The sequence below is a fragment of the Macrosteles quadrilineatus genome, unplaced genomic scaffold (assembly GCF_028750875.1).
Source record: "Macrosteles quadrilineatus isolate MER2022 unplaced genomic scaffold, UCM_ALF_1.0 Scaffold_5__1_contigs__length_97177068, whole genome shotgun sequence".
Lineage (NCBI taxonomy): Eukaryota > Metazoa > Arthropoda > Insecta > Hemiptera > Cicadellidae > Macrosteles > Macrosteles quadrilineatus.
In genome coordinates, this window is record NW_026542598.1 from 21,472,330 (window position 1) to 21,498,094 (window position 25,765).

The window sequence follows — 25,765 nt, forward strand, 5'->3', positions numbered from 1 at the left end:
TAAATAAAGTCCGTATAAAGAAATAAAAACATTACATCAGTATTTACTTAATATTCAATATCACAAAGGAAGCTAGACATTTTAGTCTTTGATGTTTATAATAATTATCAGTTACGAATCTTCTAAGAAATGATTACAATAACTTTGATCATATTGCACCAACATATAAATATCATACAGGTAATATAAATACTGTCATTTAACCCAACTTTTATTTACAGACTAGTTTTTATGTTGCAGACTAATGTAAGACAGTGACAAAACAAAATAAAGGATGATTATCAAAACATCATTTTCCAATAAGTCAGTTACTAATTTTTGAGACAGTTGAAGCTTAATATAAAAAATATCAATTGATTTAAACTTGTGAATCAGTCAAACACAAAGTAAAAGTTAAAGCTCTTCAAGAACAAACTCAATAATGTCCCCAAATGAGTTCCTCAAAACTTCCGACACAACTGCAAGGCACTTCAGTGTAGATCCAATAACTCCGATCATATTGTAGCTCTATGACAGAAATAGCGCTTTGTTAACTCAAACAATATTGTTAGAAAACATATTAGAATTTTTTTATTATTTTTTTGGGGCTGGTACCAGGATCTGAACACACAACATTGCTGCCTTGGGCCTGAAGTGTATGGAAACTACCGACTAGTGATGTGTCAACACCGAATCTCAAATCTCAAATCTCAAAACCATCAAAACTTAGGAAAAGTTTTGGTTTTGAGATTCAATCACCAAGTTTCGAGATTCAAAAGTTTCGAAATTGAAGATTTTGGCAGTTTTATTTTTTGAACTGCTGACATTTTTTTGCCATTGTTATTGTTTTCAATGCTGTTTCCAAACAAGCTGGTAGAAACGGAGCAAACATCACCATTAACAGTATGAAACAAGTAAATTTTATTCTGAACTTCAAAAGGTATCTTAAATATTCAGTTTCACATCAATATTTTCTAAACACAAAGAAATATTGACCACCAAATGTTCTAATTAATCTAATATTCGTGTTTATGTTGGTGTTAGATAGTTAGTTTTTTTTTGTTGGTTGTTTATGAAAAATTATGTTGTATTGGGTTTTAAGATTATCAGTCACATTCACATATTTATGTTATGCCACGGTCAGAAGTCGATCTCTTTCAGTTTTGATTGCATACTTAAAATTTTATGATTATCTGTATTTTTTTGTAACATTGACTTTTGTAACCAGCTAAGTAAAAAAGTTTCGCGTTTAGGTTTTGAGATTCGAGGTTCGGGATTCGATTTTTTTAAGTTTCGGTTTCGGTATTGAGATTTGAAATTTATTGTTTTGACCATCACTACTACCGACTCACCCAAAAGTGAGAGATAATAAACTAAAACTTTTAAAAGGCAGATGTAGTTAATTACTTTGGGCATAGACTTAAGTCTTTTTATAATACGGTGTATGACTAATCTTGGTTGAGATTTTTTAACACTTAAAATGTTTACTAACAAGATGGTAAATATAAATAAAAGACGGTAAGAGGCAACCAATTAATGATTGGACACTCTAGGCCTTATTATCATCATACCCAACCCAACAGGCAAATCCCAGACAGTTAAACATCTTATATTATATTATATTATATTATATCTTATATTATATCTTATATCTTGTCTTACGTCTAGTTGAGTAAAACTAACCCCTGGGCAGTAAACGTGATTCAAACGAAAAACATAAATCATTAAACTTGAACTGCCCATCATGATTGATGACCTTCTGGTCGGTGTTTATCCAAAGACAGTGAGAAAGTCAAGGGTTATCCTTGGCACTGAAGCAATAAAACATTACATAAGGTCAGTATTCAACCGTGTTTGATTATCTGCAGAAGGTTCCACTATTGAGCTACTTTGTTCAAAAGTCAGTCAGTTAACTTACTAACTTAAAAACAGTTAAAAATGAACATACGCTATATTTTACATTCATTTCCAACAACTGCAGTTACAAGAGAAGGTTAATAATTACTGTACACTAAGCTTCTCAATTGACAATATTAAAAAAAGAAAACTACAAACCTTTTCAGAAGATATTTGACCGCTTGTTTCTGCCAATAATACTCTAGCCGTTTCACTTTTGACCTTGAAAGTGACCAACAACATGACTTATTAGTATAATGAATACAAAGTGAGAAGACTGATTATTGCTATATAGAAAATACCAGTGAATTAAATTTCACATTGAACTATAGTTTCTTATCAGTATGAATTATTTTGGATTACAGTAAATCCCTAACAACTAAGGTTGTTAAAATTGTTGGACAGCTATTTCCCCAAATATTCCTAAAGTACAGAAATAAAAAATCTTGAATATTATTATTTATCAATTAAAAAATATATCTCTCTGGTTATTTGTAAAATATTCTGAACACTCCAATAGATCGGGCATTCATTTGAACAATTACAATAATTTGTCTTCTTAACTAAAGTGGATTTTAAGTTCTTGGCATTATTATGGCAACTTTAAATAAACTCTTTTAAAAAACTATGTAAAATCATATAAAATATAAAATAACAAAAATATTCTAAAGATATTTAACGTAACACAGACAAAAGGTGTCAGAGCATTTGAAATAAACCAACCATAAGCTCCTTCCTTAGCATGAAAGTGATTTTAAAGTTATATTTGATTTTAAGTAGTTAGTGATCGTTATATTATGAGACTGATGTTTTACAGTTAACACGTTCACTGCGCTACGAGATCCCGAGGTCTCGTATCGTACCTAGCCCGTAGTGCGGGACCCATAATTTGGCTTCTTTCCAAAAATTACGACATCGATATTTCGGCGTACAGTTATCGTAAAGAAATTAAACTTGTACATATATAATGCATTTTTCTTGATGTATCAACTAGTAACTATGAAATGAACGAGATAAATAGATCTCGTAACGCACTGAAGTAATAAACTTTTACTTTATAACGATACGAGACCCCTGGGTCTCATATCAAAAATAGTTGTTCCAAGCACTACATGAGGCTAATGGGGTGATTAGTAACCATGGTAACCTTTGTTGCTAAATTCAGCCGTTGTCGCTGCGGGGGACCTCTCCCCTCGTCAGTATGGATTCAGGACGGGGCGATCAACGATTGATGCGATTGGGGAGGTGAAGCAAGCCGTGATGAGAGCTGAGGATTTTAACCACTACTCTCGCAGGGTTGTGCTGCTCGTAACGCTCGATGTGCGAAATGCATTTAATTCTGCTAGGTGGTGCGATATGCTGGACGCTCTGGAGAACACCTTCCACGTGCCGGCATACCTCATGCGCATCATAGAGGATTATCTCCGGTTTCGCCTCCTAACGTATGACACTGCGGAGGGCCCGCGGACGATGAGTGTCACTTCTAGTGCTGCCCAAGGTTCCATACTCGGCCCAGACCTCTGGAACGTCGCTTATGACAGCCTTCTGAGGTCTGAAATGCCTGAGGAAACGGTTTTGGTTGGGTACGCAGACGACGTTGCTGCTTTGATAGCTGCACGTAGCGTTGAGCTGGCTCAGCTAAAGCTAAACCGAGTTATGCGTACCATAAACGCATGGATGGCAGACCACGGTCTCTCGCTTGCTCTGAGCAAAACCGAGATCGTGATTTTGACAAAAAAACGGATTGACACCATCGTGCCGTTGAGGGTGGGAGTCGTCGAGGTTCAAACTGTTCGTTCTGCCAAGTATCTTGGGGTCATGGTAGACAGCAAGCTTAGCTGGCGGGATCAGATCTTCCGTACAGCGGACAAGGCCGCTAGGGTGGTTTCTTCTCTTAGCCGGTTGATGGCCAATGTCGGAGGGCCTCGGTCCAGTCGTAGAAGGCTGTTAATGTCTTCGGTCCAGTCCGTACTCTTGTACGGTGCGGAAGTGTGGGCAGACGCACTAAATAAGGAGGCATACAGGATGCGGCTCGCCCGAGTGCAGCGTCAGGAAGCACTGAGGGTAGCATCTGCCTACCGAACAGTGTCCGAGCCCGCCGTCCTGGTGATTGCTGGAGTCATCCCCGTCAAACTTTTGGCGGCGGAGAGAAAGGCAATTTACCGGCGCCGTGGCGAGGACGAGGCACGAACAGAGGAACGCACCCGCACCTACCAGCTGTGGCAGGAGGGCTGGGAACAGGAGACACGGGGACTCTGGACCAGGCGACTGATACAGCAAGTCCAACCTTGGGTGGATCGGCGGCACGGAGAGGTGGACTTCTACCTCACCCAATTTCTGGCGGGACACGGCTTTTTCCGGTCGTACCTGTTCAGGATGGGCAAAGCTGTGTCACCCGACTGCATATATTGCCCAGGCATTCTCGATGACATGGAACATACATTTTTCCACTGCCAGCACTGGGAAAGGCCCCGCTTGGAGGCTCAACAGTTAGTAGGACTGCTGTCGGTGGACACGGTCATACCGATTATGACGGAGGGTGAGGACAATTGGACCTGTGTGTCACATTATATCCAGGGTATTCTCCGCACCAAGAAGATCGACCTTGACCGGGATGCGGTGTAGGTCATTAAGAATCTAAATGCCAGAAACGGTGCGAGCCCTGAGGGCTTAGGTCACATGTTGGCCTGACTTGAAGTAATGTGACAAACAATTCCAGGTCTGTGTCCAACAGAGTAAAGGGGGTTTTTAGTGAGTAGTCTGATAATTTTCAGGAGTCTCACACTACAGGCTGGCTACCTGTATGCGTAAAAGCATTTTCCCTCCTCTCCCTAAGAAAAAAAAACAAAAAAAAAACATTACACTCTGTTGGTGGCACAATTCAATAATTACTATACTTTCATTCCTATAAAACTGACAACAGCTTGAGCATGGAAATGGAAAGTCTACTTCTATCATTTGTCAAAACTATTGCTTTACCTTGACCCTGATAAGGTGTGGAATGTCCACTGCAAAAACACAGACTTCCAACACAACGTTCTGCGTGCTGGATGCAGAAGTCTGTCTGCAGGTTAGACAGTAGAACTGACCAGTCTTCTGTACTCGCATCACCTTGTGTCCGCAGCTTCCTTCCCAGCGCAGGTAAGCATCCGAGCTCACCTTTCTCACAATACCTGGAAAAATTCAGTATTTAGCTGGTTGGCTATAGATTAGTTTGTCTAAGACATAGTCATTATTGGAACATTGGCTGTACCTGGGTTTGAAATCTATGTAACGATCTGTCAAATAAAATAAATAAAGGTAATAATTTAAATTATAAACCATGTTAGATTTACTGTAGGTTACTGGAATAGTCAGAATTTATAGGCCTACTGTTCAGCAACCGTTATAAAATATAGAATAAAAAATGTCAGTTTAATGAGATATGACTATAATTTCTTGAAAATGATGACTAAAGCTATCATAAAAAATTTAAAACAGAATTGTTTAACAGCAATCTCCTCCTAGGTATTAAGATTACTAAGAGTTGTTTTCAACAGTGAACTAAATTTATAATTAATTGGATCTTTAAAACGTGTAATAACTATATTGATAAGGGCTGTAATGATAAATGATAGACCGTTTTTAAGCAACACTTAGTTCTCTAGTATCAGTATTATAATATAATCAATTTTAAGTTAAAATTTGTCCTAACATAAATACACTTTTTACTTTACTTTCATTATTTACTGATGCAACATTTTTTGTCCGTTACTTATTAAGTCCCTACACTGATGCTGCCCAACCCAATGTTATCCGCTGCAAGCCGTCCCACTCCGACCGCTGGAGACGCTGCTCCTGACTGGCATTACTGATGGCTTCACGAGTAGATGTCCCTACCTATACCTACCTACATCATATTACTTGTACTTTAAATCTCATTGTTTTTACAATACAATACAATATTCTTTTCCTACAGTTACCTAACAATGTACATGTTCTCTCACTGATTTGAGAAAGCAAAGTGGCCAATTCGCTCATCAGTGAGACAATGTTAACATTGTCTCACTCTAATTACTTTGTCTCACTCCAGATTTGCAACGTGAAGGCAAGAAATAGTGAGCACGTAACATGCAGGCAATATAAATACGTTGGCAGCACTGGCTGTAAATCAGCTGGTCAGCTGTTGTACACTTGTATTTGTCACTTCACAAAAAATGTTATATTAAAAGTTCACTTCTGTGTAAAAATAGGTTATGTTTCTTCACCAATTTATTTGTTTTATGGTAACTGTAGGAAAAGTATAATGTGCAACTCGAGTTCAGAGTACAATTGCCTCACTCGAGAAACCATTCCTCACTCGCCTACGGCTCGTGAGTAAGGATTTCTCTCGAGTGAGTCAATTGCTCACTTTTCTCACTAGTTGCACAAATAACTATTTCTGTTCATTCGTTAAGAATTACAATAGTGTCAATACAATAGTGAATTGTATGTGTTATTTTCCATAATTTTTGTAAAATTCCTTTATTGTGTAGAAGGGTCTTGCGATTAGCCACTTCTTCAACTCCTGGTGTAGCTTGTTGCCAGTCAGGTCTCTCAGGTAGTCAGGTAGATGGTTCCTCAGTTTGCAGCCGGTGTAGGAAGGTTTTTTTCCCAAAGAGTTGTTCGGTGAACTGGTAGGACAAATTTGGAGCCATGACGGGTGTTGTAGTGGTGCAGGTCTTGGTTTCTTGGGGGGTTTATTTCATTCACATACTTTATGGTTTCAAGTATGTAGAGACACCACTGTGAGGATTCCTAGGTTTGCGAATGCTAGTCTGCAAGTCTGTGGTGGGACAAGGTTGGCTCTTATGGCTTTCTTCTGAAGAACAAGGATTCGATTTGTATTTTTTGTTGAAGTTCCTCCCCACACTGTCAAGCCATATCTAATATGCGACTCTACCAGTGCAAAGTAAGCTGTTTTGGCCACAGAGAGTCCGCCTATGTAGTTTATTCTTCTGACGACATATATTCCGGCACTGATTTTTTTGCGTAGGTGGTTGATGTGCTCTTTCCATGTTAGTTTGTTATCAAGGATAACACCGAGAAATTTTGTAAGGTTTTCTATTGTTACATCCTCTAATTGAGGGACTATGTCTTTTTTCTTACTGAAATTCAGAGTTGTAGTTTTTGTGGGGTTTATTGCTAAGTCATTGTTCTTTGAGTAGAGGATGGCTCTATTTAGGATCGATTTTGAATTAAGGTACAGGCTTTGGGCTGTGTTGTCCTTGATCAAAATGGTTGTGTCATCTGCATACATGATTGCAACAGCATTTTCACTCTCAATTTGTTTGGGGTAGTCATTAGTCAATAGGATGAATAGAATCGGGCCTAATACAGAGCCTTGTGGAACTCCTCTTGTCAGCTTGCTTTTTGAAGATTTGAAACTTGCTGTGACTTCATTTGATGAGTTTTTCAGTTCCACGACTTGTGAACGTCCTGTTAGGTAGCTTTTGAACCATTCTAGCGCTGAGTTTCTTATGCCGAGTCTTTCGAGTTTCTTGCATATCAGGTTGTGGCTCAGGCAGTCAAAAGCCTTACTGTAGTCAAGGAAGATGGCGGAAATGTATTGTTCATTTTCTATCTGGTCTAGGACGAACTCAATTAGGGCTATTATAGCTGAGGAGGTGGATTTATTCTTCCGAAAGCCATGTTGGTTGTCAGTTAAGAGTTTGTTATGATTAAGATGTGCCATTAATCTAGCCAGAGCTATTTTTTCTATGATTTCAGAGAAACTGGAGATGAGAGAGATGGGTCTGTAGTTTTGAGCATTTTCAGTTGGTTCTTTTTTATGTTTGGGATATATTTTACTGACTTTTATGGTGGATGGGAATTTGCCTTCTTTAAATGATTTATTTATAAGATAAACCAGAGGAGAGATGAGTTCTTGGGAGCAGTGCTTTATCATCTTTGAGGAAAACTCATCTATTCCACTTGATGTTTTGGATTTTAGGGAGTTTATTATCGTTTCAACTTCTTTATAGGATGTTGAAGTTAAGGTAAGGTGAATTGGACGGACTGGACTGGTTCCTCTCCATTCAGCACTGTTTCAGGTTCTATAACGATTGCTCTGTTTTGGTCAAGGGTATTTTCTGCTATATTTGAGAAGAATGTGTTGAAGTGTTCGGCCATTTCTTTTGTGTTGTTCGTGAGTTTGCCATTTATTTCTAATTTTACAGTTTAACTTCATTTAACACCATCATTCATCATCATTCATCACCATCATTCATCGGACTTCCGACAAGGTAACGGTAGCACCAGAATTAATTTGTTATGTTCAAACCGCCGTACGGCTTTCCGCTTAAGACTGTACATTGTTATTAAATTACAATTAGATAGGCACTTTTAGTGCACAGTGTAAAATTACACAAATAAATTAATGAAATACAAAGAAAGGATTGAAGCGCTACAAAGTTAAAGTGAGGTTTTGTCAAGGTACGAGAATAGCTTATATAGTGTTCTACAGCAATAATTTTGGGTGAAACATTTAACGTAAGTTATGCCTTGTGACTTCATTAATTTACTTTTCACAGCACAGGTACCTACACTCTTTTACAATCAGCGTTTTATGTCATTATTTGCACAGATACATTTCTAAACCCTAGATGAATTTCTTGAGATGGGAGAAGCTCTACCGCATACCAGAAATTAATAATAATAAAAAAATTACTTGACACTATTGTAATTCTTGAATAATTGTATAAAATAAAGATATTTCTGACTTTCGACAGTAAACTCTTATTAATCTGAACGGATCCTAGATGTCCAGGTCAATGAGAATTTCAATTAAATAATGGTTTACTTTTTGGAAAGAGATAGAAATCAGCTAGCTTTCCTAAGCAAATCTTGAGTCTAAAGACTAATAAATACAAACAAGGCTAGTTAACTAATAGGGATATTTTGTACTACTATGAATTGTTCTGAGAGTAGGTTGACAAGATATCTTGGTTGATCTTGACAAGATATGAGTTAAAGATTAGTTTAAAATTTTATAAAACATTTTTTACACACGTTTCTCAACAAATCCAATCTCGTGTGAAAAAAAATCCACTTTAAATTAACAGTTTCTGTATGTACCTGCAAGCCGTCATAGCTGCTGCACTCTATTTTCAGGTAAGTCAATCAAAAACATATCACTAAAAAAAAATCTCCCCTGTCAAGTTTTAAAACTATACAACTTACTGTCAAGAAGAACCAGATTTCCCTCAGCAGAGTCAACTGCAAGAGGAGGAATGTTAGGAGAGTCTTCATCTTTCAGCTCCACTATTGACACTTCAGTGAACTTGTCTATTGTAAATTCTCCTGGAAACAACAAATAATTGTTGATTATGTTAATAAGTCGACTATGGAGTAAATTTGGGCAGATAGTGTTATTCAAGCTAAATATAATTTTTAAGTTAATTAAGTTACCGTAGCCTATGATATTTTATTTTTAAGACAAAGGATAGGGGCCTATTTTTTATTAAGGTTGATGTATCCTAGGGCAAAAAGCCTGGATTTTGAGGATTTTTTAGGATAGAAGGCACACCTCTCAACTTAATCCATCTTTGGTCGAAAATCGCAGCTTTTTTTGTGCTTTTGATATACTGTAGTACTAAAACTAGGATAGAAATCCTAATTTAACTAATAGAAAGCAGTATGTATCTGTTGGAGGCAGTCAGTCTAACTTAAGATTGGTTGAAGAAGGTGTTCCACAGGACTCGGTTTTGGGACCCTTCTTGTTTTTAATCTCGATAAATGACCTGCTGAGGAATGTTGATGTAGACACTGTTGTATATGCTGATGACACAACTTTGATTGCAACAAATAGAGATATCCATGAGCTTGATTTAATTACTAATGAATCAATAACATCAGCACTAAATTGGTTTTCTTCAAATAAATTGACGTGTAATCAAGAAAAAACACAGAAAATTCATTTGAGTCTATCCCCACTTGACAATGAATTAAAATCTGTAAAATTATTAGGATTCCAAATTGATTCAAAATTAAATTGGCAAAAGCACATTATAGAAATCACTTGTAAAATAATTTCTAGAGTAAATTATCTAATTTGGAAACTCAGAGATTTTGTTAGTAATGAATACCTTCGGATTACTTATTTTGGTTTTTTTCAATCTCATATTTCTTACGAGATTATGCTATGGGGACACTCACCCCACACCAATGAAATTCTTTTATTACAAAAAAAGTCATACGAACAATCTGTGGGGCTGGCCCTGTGGATAGCTGTCGACTTCTTTTTATAGACCTTAAAATTATGACCGTTGTAAATTTGTATATTTTTCACATAAACTCCTCTACACTAAAGCCAATCTTCATCAATTCACTTGTAGAAAGAGTATACACTATTACAATACAAGAGGCAAATCCAATCTAGATATCCCTGCTCATAGATTGGCCAAAACAGATAACTGCCATAAAATAAATTGCATACAGTTTTTTAATCAATTAGGTCTGGCAGCAAAACAGGTTTCTTTTAATAGGTTTAAGTCTAAAAAATGTTTGAGTGGCTCATCCAAAATCCATATTACTGTATAACAGAGTAGCCTACTTAGTTTCTGATGTTAATATTAATTTTTAATTTAGAACCCACTGTGTTTTATAGCTTTAGTTTTTATTTCTGTTGTTGACTATGTCTATTCCTTGTAAAAAGCCAATGACAATAAAGATCTTGATTCTTGATTCTAGTAACAAGACAATATTTCAAACATCTTACTCTGTTCAGGTCAAAATATCCTATGCTAAGTTTGATATTGCTGCGAATAATTACCTTGGTGAGCCCAAATGTAACTCATGTCTAGACACGCACGAGCAGGAAAGTTTGGCACAGCTGCAGTTGAGGTTATGTTCAACTTGATGTACAGATCGAGTCTCGGCTCCCAAGCAAACAGTTCGTCTCTACGCACAGCCATCACCCTGACTTGTAGTTTCGCTCTTCCTTCCACCTCCTGCATAGCAAGGGAAAATGGCCAGAATGTAGTAATAAAAAATATAACATATTTTTAGACATATTAATAAAAATCATGATAACTATCAACATTTACTTAGGCACAGTGTACCACAGGTAAATTTTCAACTGCATTTGATAGCAAACTTTTAGTAGTGCCACTCAAAACAGTTTGTGTGGTTTCTGATATTTATATAGGTACATATATTTTGAGGTAAAAATATTAATTTAAGTACACCATTTTGTTGATTATTAAACATCTGCTTATTTGCATTAGCAGAATTGAAAACAAGCTGGAAGTCGTTTTGAGGGGTTATCTTTACATAAAAATTATTTTGTTTTCTAGCTTGGCTTGTTAATTGGTATGGAATATGGCGAAAAATATAGTTCACCAATATAGTTCACGGGCAAAAAGTGTCTTTTTAATCCTCACTCATTTTCCGACCTCGGCTTCACCTCGATTGTAAAACTTGACCTCGGGCGAAAAAGAGTCACTTTAGGCCCTAGTGACAGAAATATACTATTGTCATTCTCATGGATCAGATAAAGATCTTTATCTAATACTGTAAATGCAGAACATTTTTACATTTCTTATGTTTTACTTTTGGTTTTGGTTTTGATCCTAGTGTACTAGCTTTTCTAAGTACTATTTAGACTTGTAAACAATCTAAGTAATTAAAACTACTATACCCAATTGTTTTTGTCAAAGATTTAAGCCAAAGAGTTCTTAATACAAAAAAAATAACAAAACATTAAGTGAAACTTAATTTGGACACTAGACTAACAAGCAATATGCTTCAATAATAACAATACAATGGTTATACCTCCTCTATGGGCAAAGTGAGGAGTTTCTGTTGATGTATGGTGATCCTAGGTTGTATATCAGCTGTTGTCTCAATCAGCTGAGCTGTCCAGTCATCAGCTGGAGTAGCTACATACATTATCTGCTGACTGCTGGAGTCAGGGTGTAGGTAGCTCAGGAATGATCTCAAACCTCTACTCCTGAAAATCAACAAGGTTAAAAACACATGTTAAAAACAGTGTTATTTTATTTTATCTCTCAGAAGTCAGGGATACAATTCCCTGAACATTGAATCAAAAACATATAATTAGACAATCTCCTATGAGTAATACAAAATACCTCAGCATAGTTAACTTAAGTACACGAAAACTAAAAATCGGAAATATTTCTTTACTGAAAAGTATTGCTAATTTCTAGTCTTTATCACTCACCTATCAATAAAGACACGTCTGCTCACTGTAAGCTTCCTCATTACAAAAGTTTTTCCTTCTGATTCTTTCCATAACCCTAATTTCAAGATATCTACAAAAAATACAGAGAAATTAGTTTTTTTATACACAAGCATTTAAAAGTAGACAGTAAAATTGTTGTTTGTATACGTGAAAGTCAGGAAGTCACGAGTAGTTCTTGGATTCCATGCACTGTGAAAAAAGAACTAGAATGAAAAAAATGGCAGGAATGGATTTAGTAACATGACTTGAATTAATTTAACAATAGTTTGATAAGTAGTTTAGTAGTATTTTATCACTAGTGTTGTTTTTCAACATCTTTGAATCCCAGTAAGGAAAATGCATAAAGAAATTTGAAACAAACAAAAATAAAAAGACAAAATGAATTCAGTCCTAAAATACCACCTTAAACTATTTGCATGGAACAACATAAGTTTGGCTTTCATAACATTACCAAGTTCTTTATAGTACCTGTAGTGTAACCTAGGATCTCTCAGCATATAAAAATAACAAGCCTAGGGCTAAGGCTGTCTCCAAACAGCTTTGTGTGCATCAACTATAAAGATTCCCATGGACACCACATGTTGAGTTACTTACCTTCTTCAGAACGAAGATTCAGCTGACACATTAACCCATCGCTGTCAACACACAGAATTCTTGTCTGTACTTTGTTTTGATGACACCTAAAAACATGCAGCCATGTTGATTATGACAACTCTTAAAAATATGTGCTTTGACTAGTAGTTATTCAATAGATTTTTCAGTGATTTGTTCATTCCCATTTGAAAATAGGTTTTCGGTGCATGATGGACACACAAAGTAAGAATAAGCTAAAACGTATCTGCAAAAAGAGTGTCTGATTTAAAATTCACTCAAAAAGGTTCTAGATGGTTATCTCTAAAATCAATTTAATTCAACAAAATTTAAACTAATATAAGTTCCATGACAAGTATTCTCAACTCTTACCTCGCCTGATACCTGTGCAGCAGGGTAAGTTTGACCTTGACCCTATGAGGGTACCAGCCCCCTGCCAGTGCAGCTGTGAGAGCCCCATCTGCTGCATTGTGGGGCTGTACTGACAACAGCGGGGCTGTGAACAGCTGAGATACCAGCTGATTACGGCAACCACACAGCTCATCTGTACAACATGTACAATCTCAATAATAAGAGAAAACAAAATAATTTTTCCTACAGTCACCCGACAAAGTTGGCTTCCTTGTACTGTTTATAGTACAGAAAGCTGCTAATTGCTGCATATTTATACTTTGCCGTACGGTTTATACTTTGTCGTACGGTTTATACTTTGCCGCACATCAGGATTCCAATTAAACAACACAAAACAGCGTGGTTATATTATGCACGTAATCCGTGTATGCTTGGAAATAGGTTGGCAAGTTGGCAACACTTAAAAAGATAATAATACTAAGAGCAGCTGATTGACTATTATAACGACGATTTAACCTGTCATTTCGTGTTTATAGTTTCGGTATTTCTGAACTTTCCTGACTTTCCTTTAAACGTTTTTAAAACATTCCTACAATCTTAATAAACAAGAAAATACCTTTAAATCATTTTTTTAGGCGCGGAAACCACTTCAAATTACAAAACATACGGAACTATATTCTCAAAACACGGAGCACATTTCTTTCCGAGGAAAAATAGCGGAGTGATACGGATTGCGGGTACTACTTTCTCTATGGCACCATTTGTGTTGCCAACCGAACCTAAAAACGTGTTGTATAGTGTTTGAAAGACTAATTATTTATATGCTTTATAGTGACTGTAGGAAAAATATAATGTGTAACACGAGTGAAAAAGGCCTTTGCTGCACTCGAGATCATTCCGCATTGCTCTCGTGTGCAGCAAAGTGCCACTTTCACCACTAGTTACACAAATAACTATTGATTAAAAAATAAACTATTTTGGTCATCTAGGATAAAAGTGACTACACAGACTTTTCTGGAAGATCAAGGATACCCAGGAACTTTTGACTACCTAGGGTTTTATCTCATTTGAGGGTCTATGAACCTTAAAATTAAAACTTATAGAAAAATAATAAGAGCTAGTGTAAGGGTTTTGTAGTGAAAAGGAAGGAAAGACTGTGAGAAAAAACAAACTTTAAAATTAGGTAATACCTAGTAACCTTTTTCTTGTAAAGTTTCATACCCTGAGTTTGACAGGTGAACTGCGCCACAGAAGTATGACTGGGCTGTCTACCCTCGACCACAGGAAGACTAATTTTGTGAGTTGTAGTCTCTAGACGGATCTTAGTCACCTGATACATGACTACGACACCTCTGCTCTCGTACCACAAACTGCGCCTGCCAAAACAATCAAACATAACTCACTGATTGAAACTGAAACCAAAATATCGTTCAAGTTTCAACACTAGTGCAAGGCAGAAATTAGATTGATAAGTTGGGTGTCAAATGTCAAAAATTTTAAAACTTGAGTTTATACTAAGGAAATGATTGAAGGACTGGAATGAACCAATAAATGGAGCCAGCTTGGGGCTCAGTCTGTAATATCTGTAGTCTGTATCTGTCATACCTAATCTTTGTTGTAAACAACCTTGTATATCTTATATTATAGCTTCACAATCTTAGGTTTATGATTGAGTAAAGCCTGAGATTAAAGAAAGTTATAAAGGAATTTCAGAAATTTTGATAATGAAAAGGAAAAATCCTCTGCGATAAGTCTTAGTAACTTAGCCCCTCCAAAAAAGCCAAACTATCCATCAATAAAAAATAAATAAAACAACAAAGTAAATGATATAAACATAAATGCATTAGGCCCTAAAGATTTATATAGTACAAGAAGAAAGCTGTTTTCTCTGGAAAAGAATTGTCACACCTCTTTAAGCCTATAAGTTTATATTCCTCCAATAGCTTCAATACAGTAGGTAACTGTCACATATACACTTGTTTAATTTAGCAATAAAACACCAATGGTGTAGAAACACCAAAAAAATAAAAACAACACTCTAAAGTTGGGACCAAGAGAGTCTGCAGTTGAGGGAGGAGCCTATTTACGACGTGACTTCGAAGGAGCCAATGAGGACAGTGTGGTGTTGCCGAATCTAATAATACCAGCTGATTTGAAAATATTGTTTAGTATTTTAATTAGTGTCGTCAACGGGCGATATGGCAACGTCATACTAGCCTTGTCTTGTGATTGGCTGCCACCAACTGTAGACTCTCGTGGTCCCGACTGTAGTGTGTTTATTTAACCATGATTAGTGAATTAGGGTTAGTGATGTGATTTCAATACTGTGTGCAAAGTAGACTACGATAAATCACAACAAACAAATAATAAATATGCTTACCAAGGTGGGAAAACAGTAATGTTACAGCCTTCTCTGATGTTCTTGGTGTATGAAGGATCAACATATACATGTACTTCAGGATCAACTATCTCCTCTCCCGACCCATAATCTTGGGAAGCTATAAACACAATTATAAATCAGTACAGAAACTATTTTAGTAGCTGGCAAAAATTAAGCCTGCATGTACAAAAATCTGGAGTACGAGCCTTGAACTCCTACACTGGGACAGAAGGTATTGAGAGTTCAAATCCTGCCTCAGTACTCAGTAGTCTGTACAGTGTGCGACTTATGAGAAGTTCATCTATCTATGGAAAACTCCCTTACAGCTCAATGCCCCACACTTGGGGAGAGACCCTTTTAAACAAACCATAGACAACTCAGGTTCACCTCTGACCAGGAAGTTTACTACTTTTAGCTTATTATTGTAAATTTAGTGTGAGCACCGAAAACTTGTATAATAATATGAACTTGTTTGAATTGTAGTGTAGCTTGCAACAGATTGCTGCAATGCATCCACATCGTGAGTCTGTATTTTTGACAGTTTAACCTTTGCTTTGACTACTAATAGAACAATATGTTCTATCCCTAAAATAAAAATGGACATAGTTGAAGTGAGCCATCGACAGATTAACCTGATGTAAATTAAGTTTACCGATTTCTGTGGAATATTCAGACTTTTTTTTGTCAAGCCGATAGGATGACTTATTATACATCCTAAAGAATGTTTTATGTTATGTCAACTATCTTAGCATCGTAAGGTAGAAAATAGACTTTAAGTTGCTAGTGCAATCTGTGACTGGTTTAATAAACCTGGTAAGTTTACCTTCTAGTTTGTATATAAAAACCAAGAATTTTGTGTGAGATAAGCAATAAGTAGGATAAAAAATTAAGAAATAATTTATTAATAATACCAAGGGATTCTAAGTGTTAATACTATACACCACTATGTTTCACACACAAGATATTATAGTGAAGTAAGAACATATTTAAGGATTGATGGAAATTACAAAAGATGTCTTTTATTTCTTTGTGTGTGCAAATAGAAAAACTTTACTTTGTCTTTGTTTAAAAAAGTTTTCAAATGGAAATATTGATTCAATCAATATCAGGTCTTATTTCACCACGAATTTTTTTATAACATCATGACTAAAATCTGTGTTCACAGTTAAATATGAACATCTATCGCAAATACAAATACATCATCATTGTAAATTAACCACCAAGTGGCAAAATCCTCATTCTCCCACCTTAGCGACCAAATCCATGACCTCTCCCACAATTGCAGGGAAAAATTGTATCTTGTGCGATTACAGAGACACCATCTTCGTAACTTCCAAACACAGTGAAATTTATATTTTTCTGAAAATTTTCCAAAAATTTGGGATTCTTCCATCCTAAAAAAATTTGTATCCAAAAGAAAGGACAACCCCTGAATACATACATGTTCTGCTGGCGTCCGTGTATCTACAGTTGAGCATCAGCAAGGAGCAAGCCTGCGTGGTTGAGACAACAGATAGTGAACACGTCTTAGTGTTGGTCCTCGGTGCTGAGATCTCGTGATGGAACATGTTGACCTCGGCACGCTGTCCTCGGACAAGCCTCCTCAGCCTCTCAACCAGACTGCCTCTGTAAAAGAAGGGGTTGATGCTGTTAACGCAACATTTAAAAAATCATAATTCTAGTAATAATTGAGTAATAAATGCTACTACCAGTTATAATCCTATTGAGGACAGATGAAAACCGCTAAGAAACACAATGCAAAAATGTGCTGAAGAGGTTTGTGAAGAAAAAGCGCAGGAAACAGAAACATTGATTTGTTGAAGATTGTAATTTATGGTAATTAAAAGGAAACAAGCTAAAGACATCTGGCTGAAACATGGAAGAGAGATTGACAGGAGGAACTGTGATACCAAAGTAAAAGCAAACAGTTAAAGTTCTCAAAAGGAAGAAAAGATAATGGATCAATAGTCTGCTGGATAAAACAGAAAAGGACAAAAAAGCTAGCAATTCAAGAGAATTTTATTAAAACTTTAGGTGAGTTCAATAAAGAATTCAAGCCTTACACATCCACATGACATTAAAAAAAAACAAAACAAGAAAAGTAATTATGCGGAAAGCTGAGGGTCTATAAGTAAGGAGTCTATTTATGCTACTTATTGAATCATGAGCAGGATACGCACCGCGCAGAAAGACCTATATATATGGATATCAGGATGTGCAACCTTTTGCAGCCAATCCATCCATGGAAGACATAAAACTGCAATAAGTTACCTTGAAAACAATAAGGTACCAGGAGAAGATAGAGTAACAGCTGAGATGCTGAAAGAAGGAGGCCAGATAATCTACCTTCTCTATGTATACTTTAATAAAAATAAGGTAGTTTCTGTCTGTATTTTTGTCTGTCCCCTGTCATGACTAAAATACTAAGCCAATAGGCCTAAAGCCAAAATTATGCACAAAGATGGTTCACAAATCTAGGAATGTCTTAGACCTATTCACTTCCCTGAGTTCCCCTCGCCTCGGGCTGCGCCCCGGGGATGTCCAAAGTTTTGAGGTGAGGATTTCAAAAGTAAATATTGATTGATCTCCATGGCATGATGAGAAAACTTACAATGTTTACCTTTGCGTTAACATTTTAATGTTAAGTACCGAAGATCGAGCCAGTGCTTAGTTGTTAATTGAGTTTGATAGTTAAAACAATATCATAAACAGACACATTTCATAACTAAAGAAAAACATTTTTATTACAAACCATAGTCCTTTGATCGCTGAAATAATAAGGTTTGGGTTTTTTGTTCTAGATTGTGCCATTGATTATGGAATAAAAGAAGATGCAATAACCATTGCTGTATCAACCTAGGCTTTCTCCCTGAGTTTTTTAAGTGTAGTCTTTTGGTCTATTTTTATGGAAAGAGTAGAAGAACTTCAATGTTTACATGTTTTGAAATATTTTGAAATTTTTAACAAATTCTTTTTCTAGTAGAATATTTAATGCAGATTCTGTAAAAGCCATTAAAAATGTTGTTACGTTAGCCACAAGATGAAAAAATTATATTTTTTGGTCTTCCTAAAGAAATTAGTTTTGAAAATCTAAAATTGACCGCTTATAGAAAGAGGAGTGAGATATAACTCTCCGATAATTTGACTGCACAGTAATGCCATAAAATCTTTGACATTGACTACCAAACACACTATTGAGACATAAGTACTCCTTGCAGTAAATCTATATAAATAAAATTAGAGTTTTGTCTGTACTTTGCTCAGAATTGTATACTTTTAGGTTATTTTTACGTTTTATACATTAAAGAAGCAGAAACGAGTCTTATCTCTATTTCTGTCTGTCTGTCTGTCCCTTTGTCTGTAACATTCAAGATGGCATTTTACGCAATCTTCTCCGTGAAAACCAGAGTACCTATCAAGATCCAAGTCATTTTAATGTATTCACTGGATTGGCGAGAGTGTCTTTAGTGATTTAAGTATAGCCTCACTACTTTGTAAATAAAATTACGGACGTTCAAAAATGCAGTTTTGTGCGATTTTTGTCAAATTTTCGTTCAATTTTTATCACATAATCGTCTATGAAATAACGAACAGCTGTTCGGATCAAGATTATTTTTTCTAGCTGTCAATGATATGTTTACAAATGTTGTTTACAAATACCGCAACTATTTCGAATCACGTTTTGAAAGCAAATCCTAACCAAGTGAGATTAAAAACGTTTTTCTTACATAACGGATTTAATTAATCGCAAGTGCAATAATATAGTCTAATAGTGTAACCGTAAATGAAATTAAATAACTAAACATCGTCCAAATCGGAACCAGAAATTCTTTGAGTATAAAATGTTTCTTGAGTTTTGACAACCAGAAAGAAGAAGACCTTGAATCAGTGTTGTATAGGGCTGGACACTGAAATGATCGTCGCCAATAGCTTACAAAAAAGGTTTCCACTCATTGACGGCGCTTCAATGGTGGTTGTGTAAAGTGTAAAGTAAAAAATCACAACTGCAGTGGGTGATTGTAACAGAGGAAGTGCTAAACTCGCTTTTCCAATGTGTCACTTTATGTTTCTACTCACCGTGTGATGCAATCGCTGGACCATACAGCCAATAGGCCCATAGCTCATATCTTGGGTACGTAAGCCTACATATTTATTAATATCAACCTTTTTGACGACGATCCTTGATACCGGTACTTTTCCATAGAATACATGGCCTACCTACTTAAGAAATAAAATTACAAATGACCAAAACCCCAACATTGTGTGATTTTCGTCACATTTCCTTCTAATGTTAATAGATACACTAATAATAGTTTAGAGAATGCGTAATCTATTAAATAACAAAAAGTTGTTTGGGTAAGGTTGCTTTTTTTCAAACTGACACCGATAAGTTTACGCTATAACTTTTTACGAGAAAATCCAAAAGCAAGAGATCAATAACCTCGGGATTAGATATTAATGTATTTAATTGGTCCGATTTACTATAGTTCTTAGGTAGGTTCTGGTTCTTTTCCTTAGAACCGGTAGTTTACAAATTTGATATCGTTGGTGTTGCACCTTATTTATTAGAGCCGTCCGTATTCAATTTAAGTGATGTCTTAACTCTGTATAAGTTTTGCTTTTTCTGTCTGGATTCCAAATCTTAGCTTACCCGGTATGCTAAGAAAATGATAACCTATTTGAGTAAAACATTTGTTGGGCAAACCATCATGAATTGTTTACGCCTTTATATTGTTTATGTATCAATAGTTCGTGGCCTTAGTTGGATTGTTGTATTGTGTTGTTTTGTTGTATGTTGGTAACGCATTAATGTCCTTATTTCTCAGTGTTTCACGGAATGGACAAGAGCAAGTTTGATACTGAAAATGTCAACCGGAATAAAGTGTTAAATGGTGAGGTTGAGGTAGTACTTTAAATACGTTTAAGTTAACCGATGTGGAAAGTAACTTTCAATTATAGGCCTACTTTAGGGCTACGCTTCATGGATCTATAAAACATTTTTTAGTTTAATCATTGGACATATAGACCCACACGATCCGGGTGACATTTAATTGTGAAGCATTTATTTTGGCTTGAACTGTCAGATACTGTATTTGCGAAGGTTTATATATAATAGTTTTGCCAGCATATCTGAAAATATGCAAACTAATTGCAGTTCTTAATCTTAATATAAGAAGGTTCCAACTGACTAGGCCTACTATAAGATCCCCGTGCGTAGAACGGGCACACAGCTAGTTTATTGTAAAATGCTAAGGGCATTGAATGTCAAATCGTACTAGAATTCAGTATTAAATAGAGATATTCCTTACTTTTTCACCCTGGTTCTTTTGTTTTTGCAGGCTGAATCAATTATTACTGCTGATGAAGCCGTGTTAACATCTATTTCTAAAGCTGGTGGAAAAGACGGTGGTTGTAAGTCAGTTTCATTCTGAGTTTCCTGCAAAAAAGTCTTATTAGGCTAACACATTTTAAAGTAGGGATGGACGGGTCCCGAAATTTCGGGAATTTTTCGGGAAAAAAATATTCCCGATTATCGGGACGGGATTACATTTGACTCGGGAATTTTTCGGGACGGGATTTGGTCCGATCGTCGGCGATTTTTCCGCTTCGCGAGTGCCGATAACGCCGTTATTGCGAGCGGTAGGTCCGCGAACGCAGGAGACGAAGTCATACCGACGATCGCGCCGTGACCGCGAGTCATGAGATCGCGCCGTGACCGCGGAGTCATGCTGACGATCGAGCCGTGATCGCGAGTCATACCGACGATCGCGCCGTGACCGCAAGTCATACCGACGATCATGCCGTGACCGCGAGTCATGACGATGATCGCGCCGTGACCGCGGAGTCATACTGACGATCGAGCCGTGATCGCGAGTCATACCGACGATCGCGCCGTGACCGCGAGTCATACCGACGATAACCCCGTGACCGCGGAGTCATACCGACGTTCGCGCCGTGACCGCGAGTCATACCGACGATAGCGCTGTGACCGCGAGTCATACCGACGATCGCGCCGTGACCGCGAGTCATGGCGACGAAAGCGCCGTGACCGCGGAGTCATGCTGACGATCGAGCCGTGTTCGCGAGTCATACCGACGATCATGCCGTGACCGCGAGTCATACCGACGATAACCCCGTGACCGCGGAGTCATACCGACGATCGCGCCGTGACCGCGAGTCATACCGACGATAACCCCGTGACCGCGGAGTCATACCTAAGTTCGCGCCGTGACCGCGAGTCATACCGACGATAGCGCTGTGACCGCGAGTCATACCGACGATCGCGCCGTGACCGCGAGTCATGGCGACGAAAGCGCCGTGACCGCGGAGTCATGCTGACGATCGAGCCGTGTTCGCATACCGACGATCATGCCGTGACCGCGAGTCATACCGACGATAACCCCGTGACCGCGGAGTCATACCGACGATCGCGCCGTGACCGCGGAGTCCTACCGACGATCGCGCCGTGACCGCGAGTCATGACGACGATCGCGTCGTGACCGCGAGTCATACCGACGATCGCGCCGTGATCGCGAGTCATGACGACGATCTCGCCGTGACCGTGAGTCATACAGACGATCACCCCGTGACCCGCGAGTCACAAGTTACTATAGGTACCTGTAAATTGTTACCCATTTTTTGGTTTTTATAGATCAGTGCCACAAATGGTAAAAATTGATTTCGTATGTCTTTTTTTGGTAACTGCAATACAGTACTTTCTTTTTATGCACAGAAAAAAATCCCGTCCCGTCCCGTCCCGAAAATTGGGAAGGAAATAAAAATCCCGTCCCGTCCCGTCCCGAACTAAAAATTCAATCCCGTCCATCCCTATTTTAAAGTAAATAATTTTTTCCTACAGTTACCTGACAATGTGGGCTTTCTTGCACTGATTATAGGATGCAAAGTAGCTAATTCTGAATTCCTACATCAACTTAAAAGCGTGATTGTATAAGGCACATGATACGTGTTACTTGATAACAACCTGGCAACACTTGAATATACTATGACTACGATCAGCTGTTTATTCGTCATTACATTTGACCTTTGACTTAACTTACTTAACCTAAAAAACACCTGTTTTTGCGTGTTGAAGATAGCCATTCAATGCTTGTATTTAGCCTAACATAAAACTTGTTTTTTAGTGTTTGAATTTATAAGTAAAATGTTTGCAAATAATGAACCCAGTGAAAGTGAGTAGGCTATAAGCCTGTCGTTGCATTGGTATAAACCACTTTGCTTGTTACACACATCATAACCTGACATTTTCAAACTCCTCATTTGCATAGTTCAATCAAATCAATAATAAACAAATTAATCTAATATGAAGAATACAGTTTAACTTACCTCGGACGACTTAGTGTTTGGTGTGGTAGAATATTCTATCTTGAAAGCAGGAGACCTTGCAAATGTTCTTTGAGAAAAATCTTCCTGGATCTCGACGTCACAGCATGAGTCCTCGGAAGATGGGTATTCACAAGTGTTGTTTTGGTTGTCTGGCTCAAAGTTGAGAAACATACTCTTGGGTTCTGGGTAAAGTTGTTTTGTAGACACATCACTTTCAAAGTTGTTTAAGTTTCTTTTTACTGAGTCTACTTTCTTGGCTTCAACTCTATTGATAATATCTGCCCTCTCAATCGGACTTTCTTCATCAAAATCTTCAATACAGACATCACTATCACAAAACAGTTGCACCTGGTTTTTCCAATTTGCCAGGTGTAGACTGGCAGTTCTCTCTTGTAGTTTGTGATTTTGAACATTGGCTTTGGATGATTTGTCCTCCCTGTGTCTTGGAGTACCACATTTGGCCTCTGGGACATGACTTTGATTTCCATCAAATACATTAGACACCTGAAATAACAAATGAAGGTTAAATCTGTTTGTAAAAGAAGTGTATCATTTCAACTCCTTAACAAATTCTATAAACATAGCCTATACTATCCTAAAATGCCTAAACAATATATGAATTAACATGGGTACTGTACCTTGAAAACTGTACAGAGTCATAAACTGTAAACTATAGCTTGCTTGTACATTTAATCACATGCACTTTTGTTAACACATTGAGTGGGGTAAAAATATCTGTGGGTGCTTTCCCAGGGCCTGAAATGTTTTTTATCTAAAATCTTAAACCTTTTGTTCCTATACGTGAGGATCCAGGTCGAAAATAGCGTTTTGAGAAGTTTTTCACATTAAAAATGGTGTCTAAAATCACTGGTGGTTGGTGGCTGGTGGTAATGGCCCACTCAATGAGGTTTGTGGGCACCATGACAAAAAAAACTAAATCTTTTTGTCTCAAAACGCAGTTTTTCACACTAAAAATGTTAAATAGCACCTAACCTATAATTAATATTATTTACTAACTATATACAGCCCCTTTCTCCCTCCAAACCATTATTTATTTCAATCACAGTGAATCATGGAACTGCTGATAAAAATTTGGTATTCAGGAGTCCATCTAAAAAAAGGAACATTTTAAAAACTAAGATAATTAATAATAAAATATATTGATGAGTCCTATGAAAAGCAAAAATACAAAAAAGAAATACATCAATAAAAATGCCCAAAGTAAATAATTGTGCAAGTGGGAACTAACCGGTCTTGCGGAGCTGGCACCGGGAACAGCGTGCAAAACACACAGTATAGGTTATGTATGTAACGCTAACAATGCTCACGCAATAACTCCGGTCCTTTCCACAAGGTTGATTATTTCAGCGGGACCTGGCCGGGCACAGGTGACTGGCCTGCACTCAACGTGTTAAGAGTAGGCCTTTTACTAGTAGGCTATAATTTATGATAAAAAAACTTCCATAACCTGACAGACCAGCTAAATTGAGAACTTTTAATAAAATACATATAAATATGTTATTCTACCATAACATTTATGTAAAAAAATATCAAGTCTACAAACCTTTTCACAATTGACATCTTTGATAGGATTTGGTTGAAGATTTCCTACTCCAGAAATCTGGCTTAAACATACTAGTTCATCATCATCTAATGTCCAATTGAGTTTTGATTTTTTCATCCGCTTGCTTTTCGTCGTTCTACCCTTAAGAGGTCTCCGATTCTCATCATCACAATAAGATTTGGAGGTCTTGTCATTTATTTTGTAAGTTCCAGGTTTAACCTCTTCAAAGTATAGTGATAAATTTTTCCTTATACGTCTTTTGCCACTTTTACGACCAGAATGGTCACTTGGGTTCGTTATACATTTTGTAGTTTCATTTTTAGGCACATTGATACTTTCTTTCAAAATTGGTGGTTCACAGGATACAATTGGCAACTTTGGTTTTCTAAATGTTTGGCCTTCCAAAATGGGGGATCCTGGGTCTTGGGCATTAACAAGTCCAGCATTTGTCAAGGGGTTTTCGGTCAGACTGGAAAGTAATGTCTTTACTTTATTAAAAACCTTGTTCTTTTCCTGATGTAATTCTTTTGGAACCATTTCCTCTGGATTTGGCTTAACATTAGGAATTCTTGAGCAGTTTTCCAGTTTATCGTTAGTGTCACATTTGTTCTCTTGTAAACATTTCTCAAACTTTTCTTTGGGGGAATTGCTTTCTGTTATATCAGAGAGCATTAAAGGAAACTTTCTTATATCTAAAGCTGAGTTGAAGGAGGGAGAACAAACCAGAGTTTCATCTTGATCTAAAGTTGATAAATTGTTACATAATACATTGTCAGAACCAGGAGAACTCACAACTAAACCAAGCATTGGACCTTGATCTTCTAATTCCCCCTCATTAGCGGCTGATTTTCGCCGTTTAAGTTTTAATGAAGATTCTACCTTGGGAGAGAGATATCTTTTAAAATTTGTCAAAATGAAGTTTTCGGTTGAACTTACACCATCTAATGCTGAGTTATATTTATCTTTTTTAGACTCATTAGGTGAAGTTTTAACATTACTCACAGCCAAGATATTAGGAGATTCAGTAAGGGAGCACATATTATTTAATAAATCATTTTTTTCCTGACAATGCATTTCTAAATCTTCATGTCTGTGACTGTGATGGACACTAATTTGGATTTCTTCAGTCTTTTTCTCTTGAAGTTTTGATTTAGGTAATTCTGATTTTAAAACAGGAGAACAAGTAATTATAAATTTATCAGGGAAGGCAAATGCACAATTACTTGATAAAACTTGCGAAAGTGGTTGACTGATCTGTTCAACATTAGGAGAGTCGAATATTTTATTATCTAAATTTAAAAGTGATAAGAGGCTTCCTCCTTTTTCTATATCCTTGGATGTACTGCAATCAGTTTCGCCTGCTTTATTTTGACCAAGAGACAACTTAAATTTGTTTAGCGGCTTTGTTTGATTGAGTTTAAGGCTAACTTTTGACTCA

General features: G+C 36.9%; 1 protein-coding gene across 1 annotated transcript; it reads right to left on the reverse strand.

The window, feature by feature from the left end:
- Positions 1-14: 14 nt before the first annotated feature.
- Positions 15-25,765, reverse strand: LOC128995470 (uncharacterized). The gene is made up of 15 exons (XM_054420489.1): positions 24,328-25,765; positions 22,764-23,267; positions 20,729-20,856; positions 16,861-17,045; positions 15,420-15,537; positions 14,261-14,415; positions 13,061-13,232; positions 12,692-12,777; positions 12,077-12,167; positions 11,668-11,845; positions 10,667-10,844; positions 9,076-9,195; positions 4,855-5,048; positions 2,035-2,097; positions 15-507 (listed from the first exon to the last, which is right to left on the reverse strand). The coding sequence occupies exons 1-15, from the start codon at positions 25,399-25,401 to the stop codon at positions 394-396; spliced, it is 3,360 nt and encodes a 1,119-aa protein (XP_054276464.1). The 5' UTR covers positions 25,402-25,765; the 3' UTR covers positions 15-393.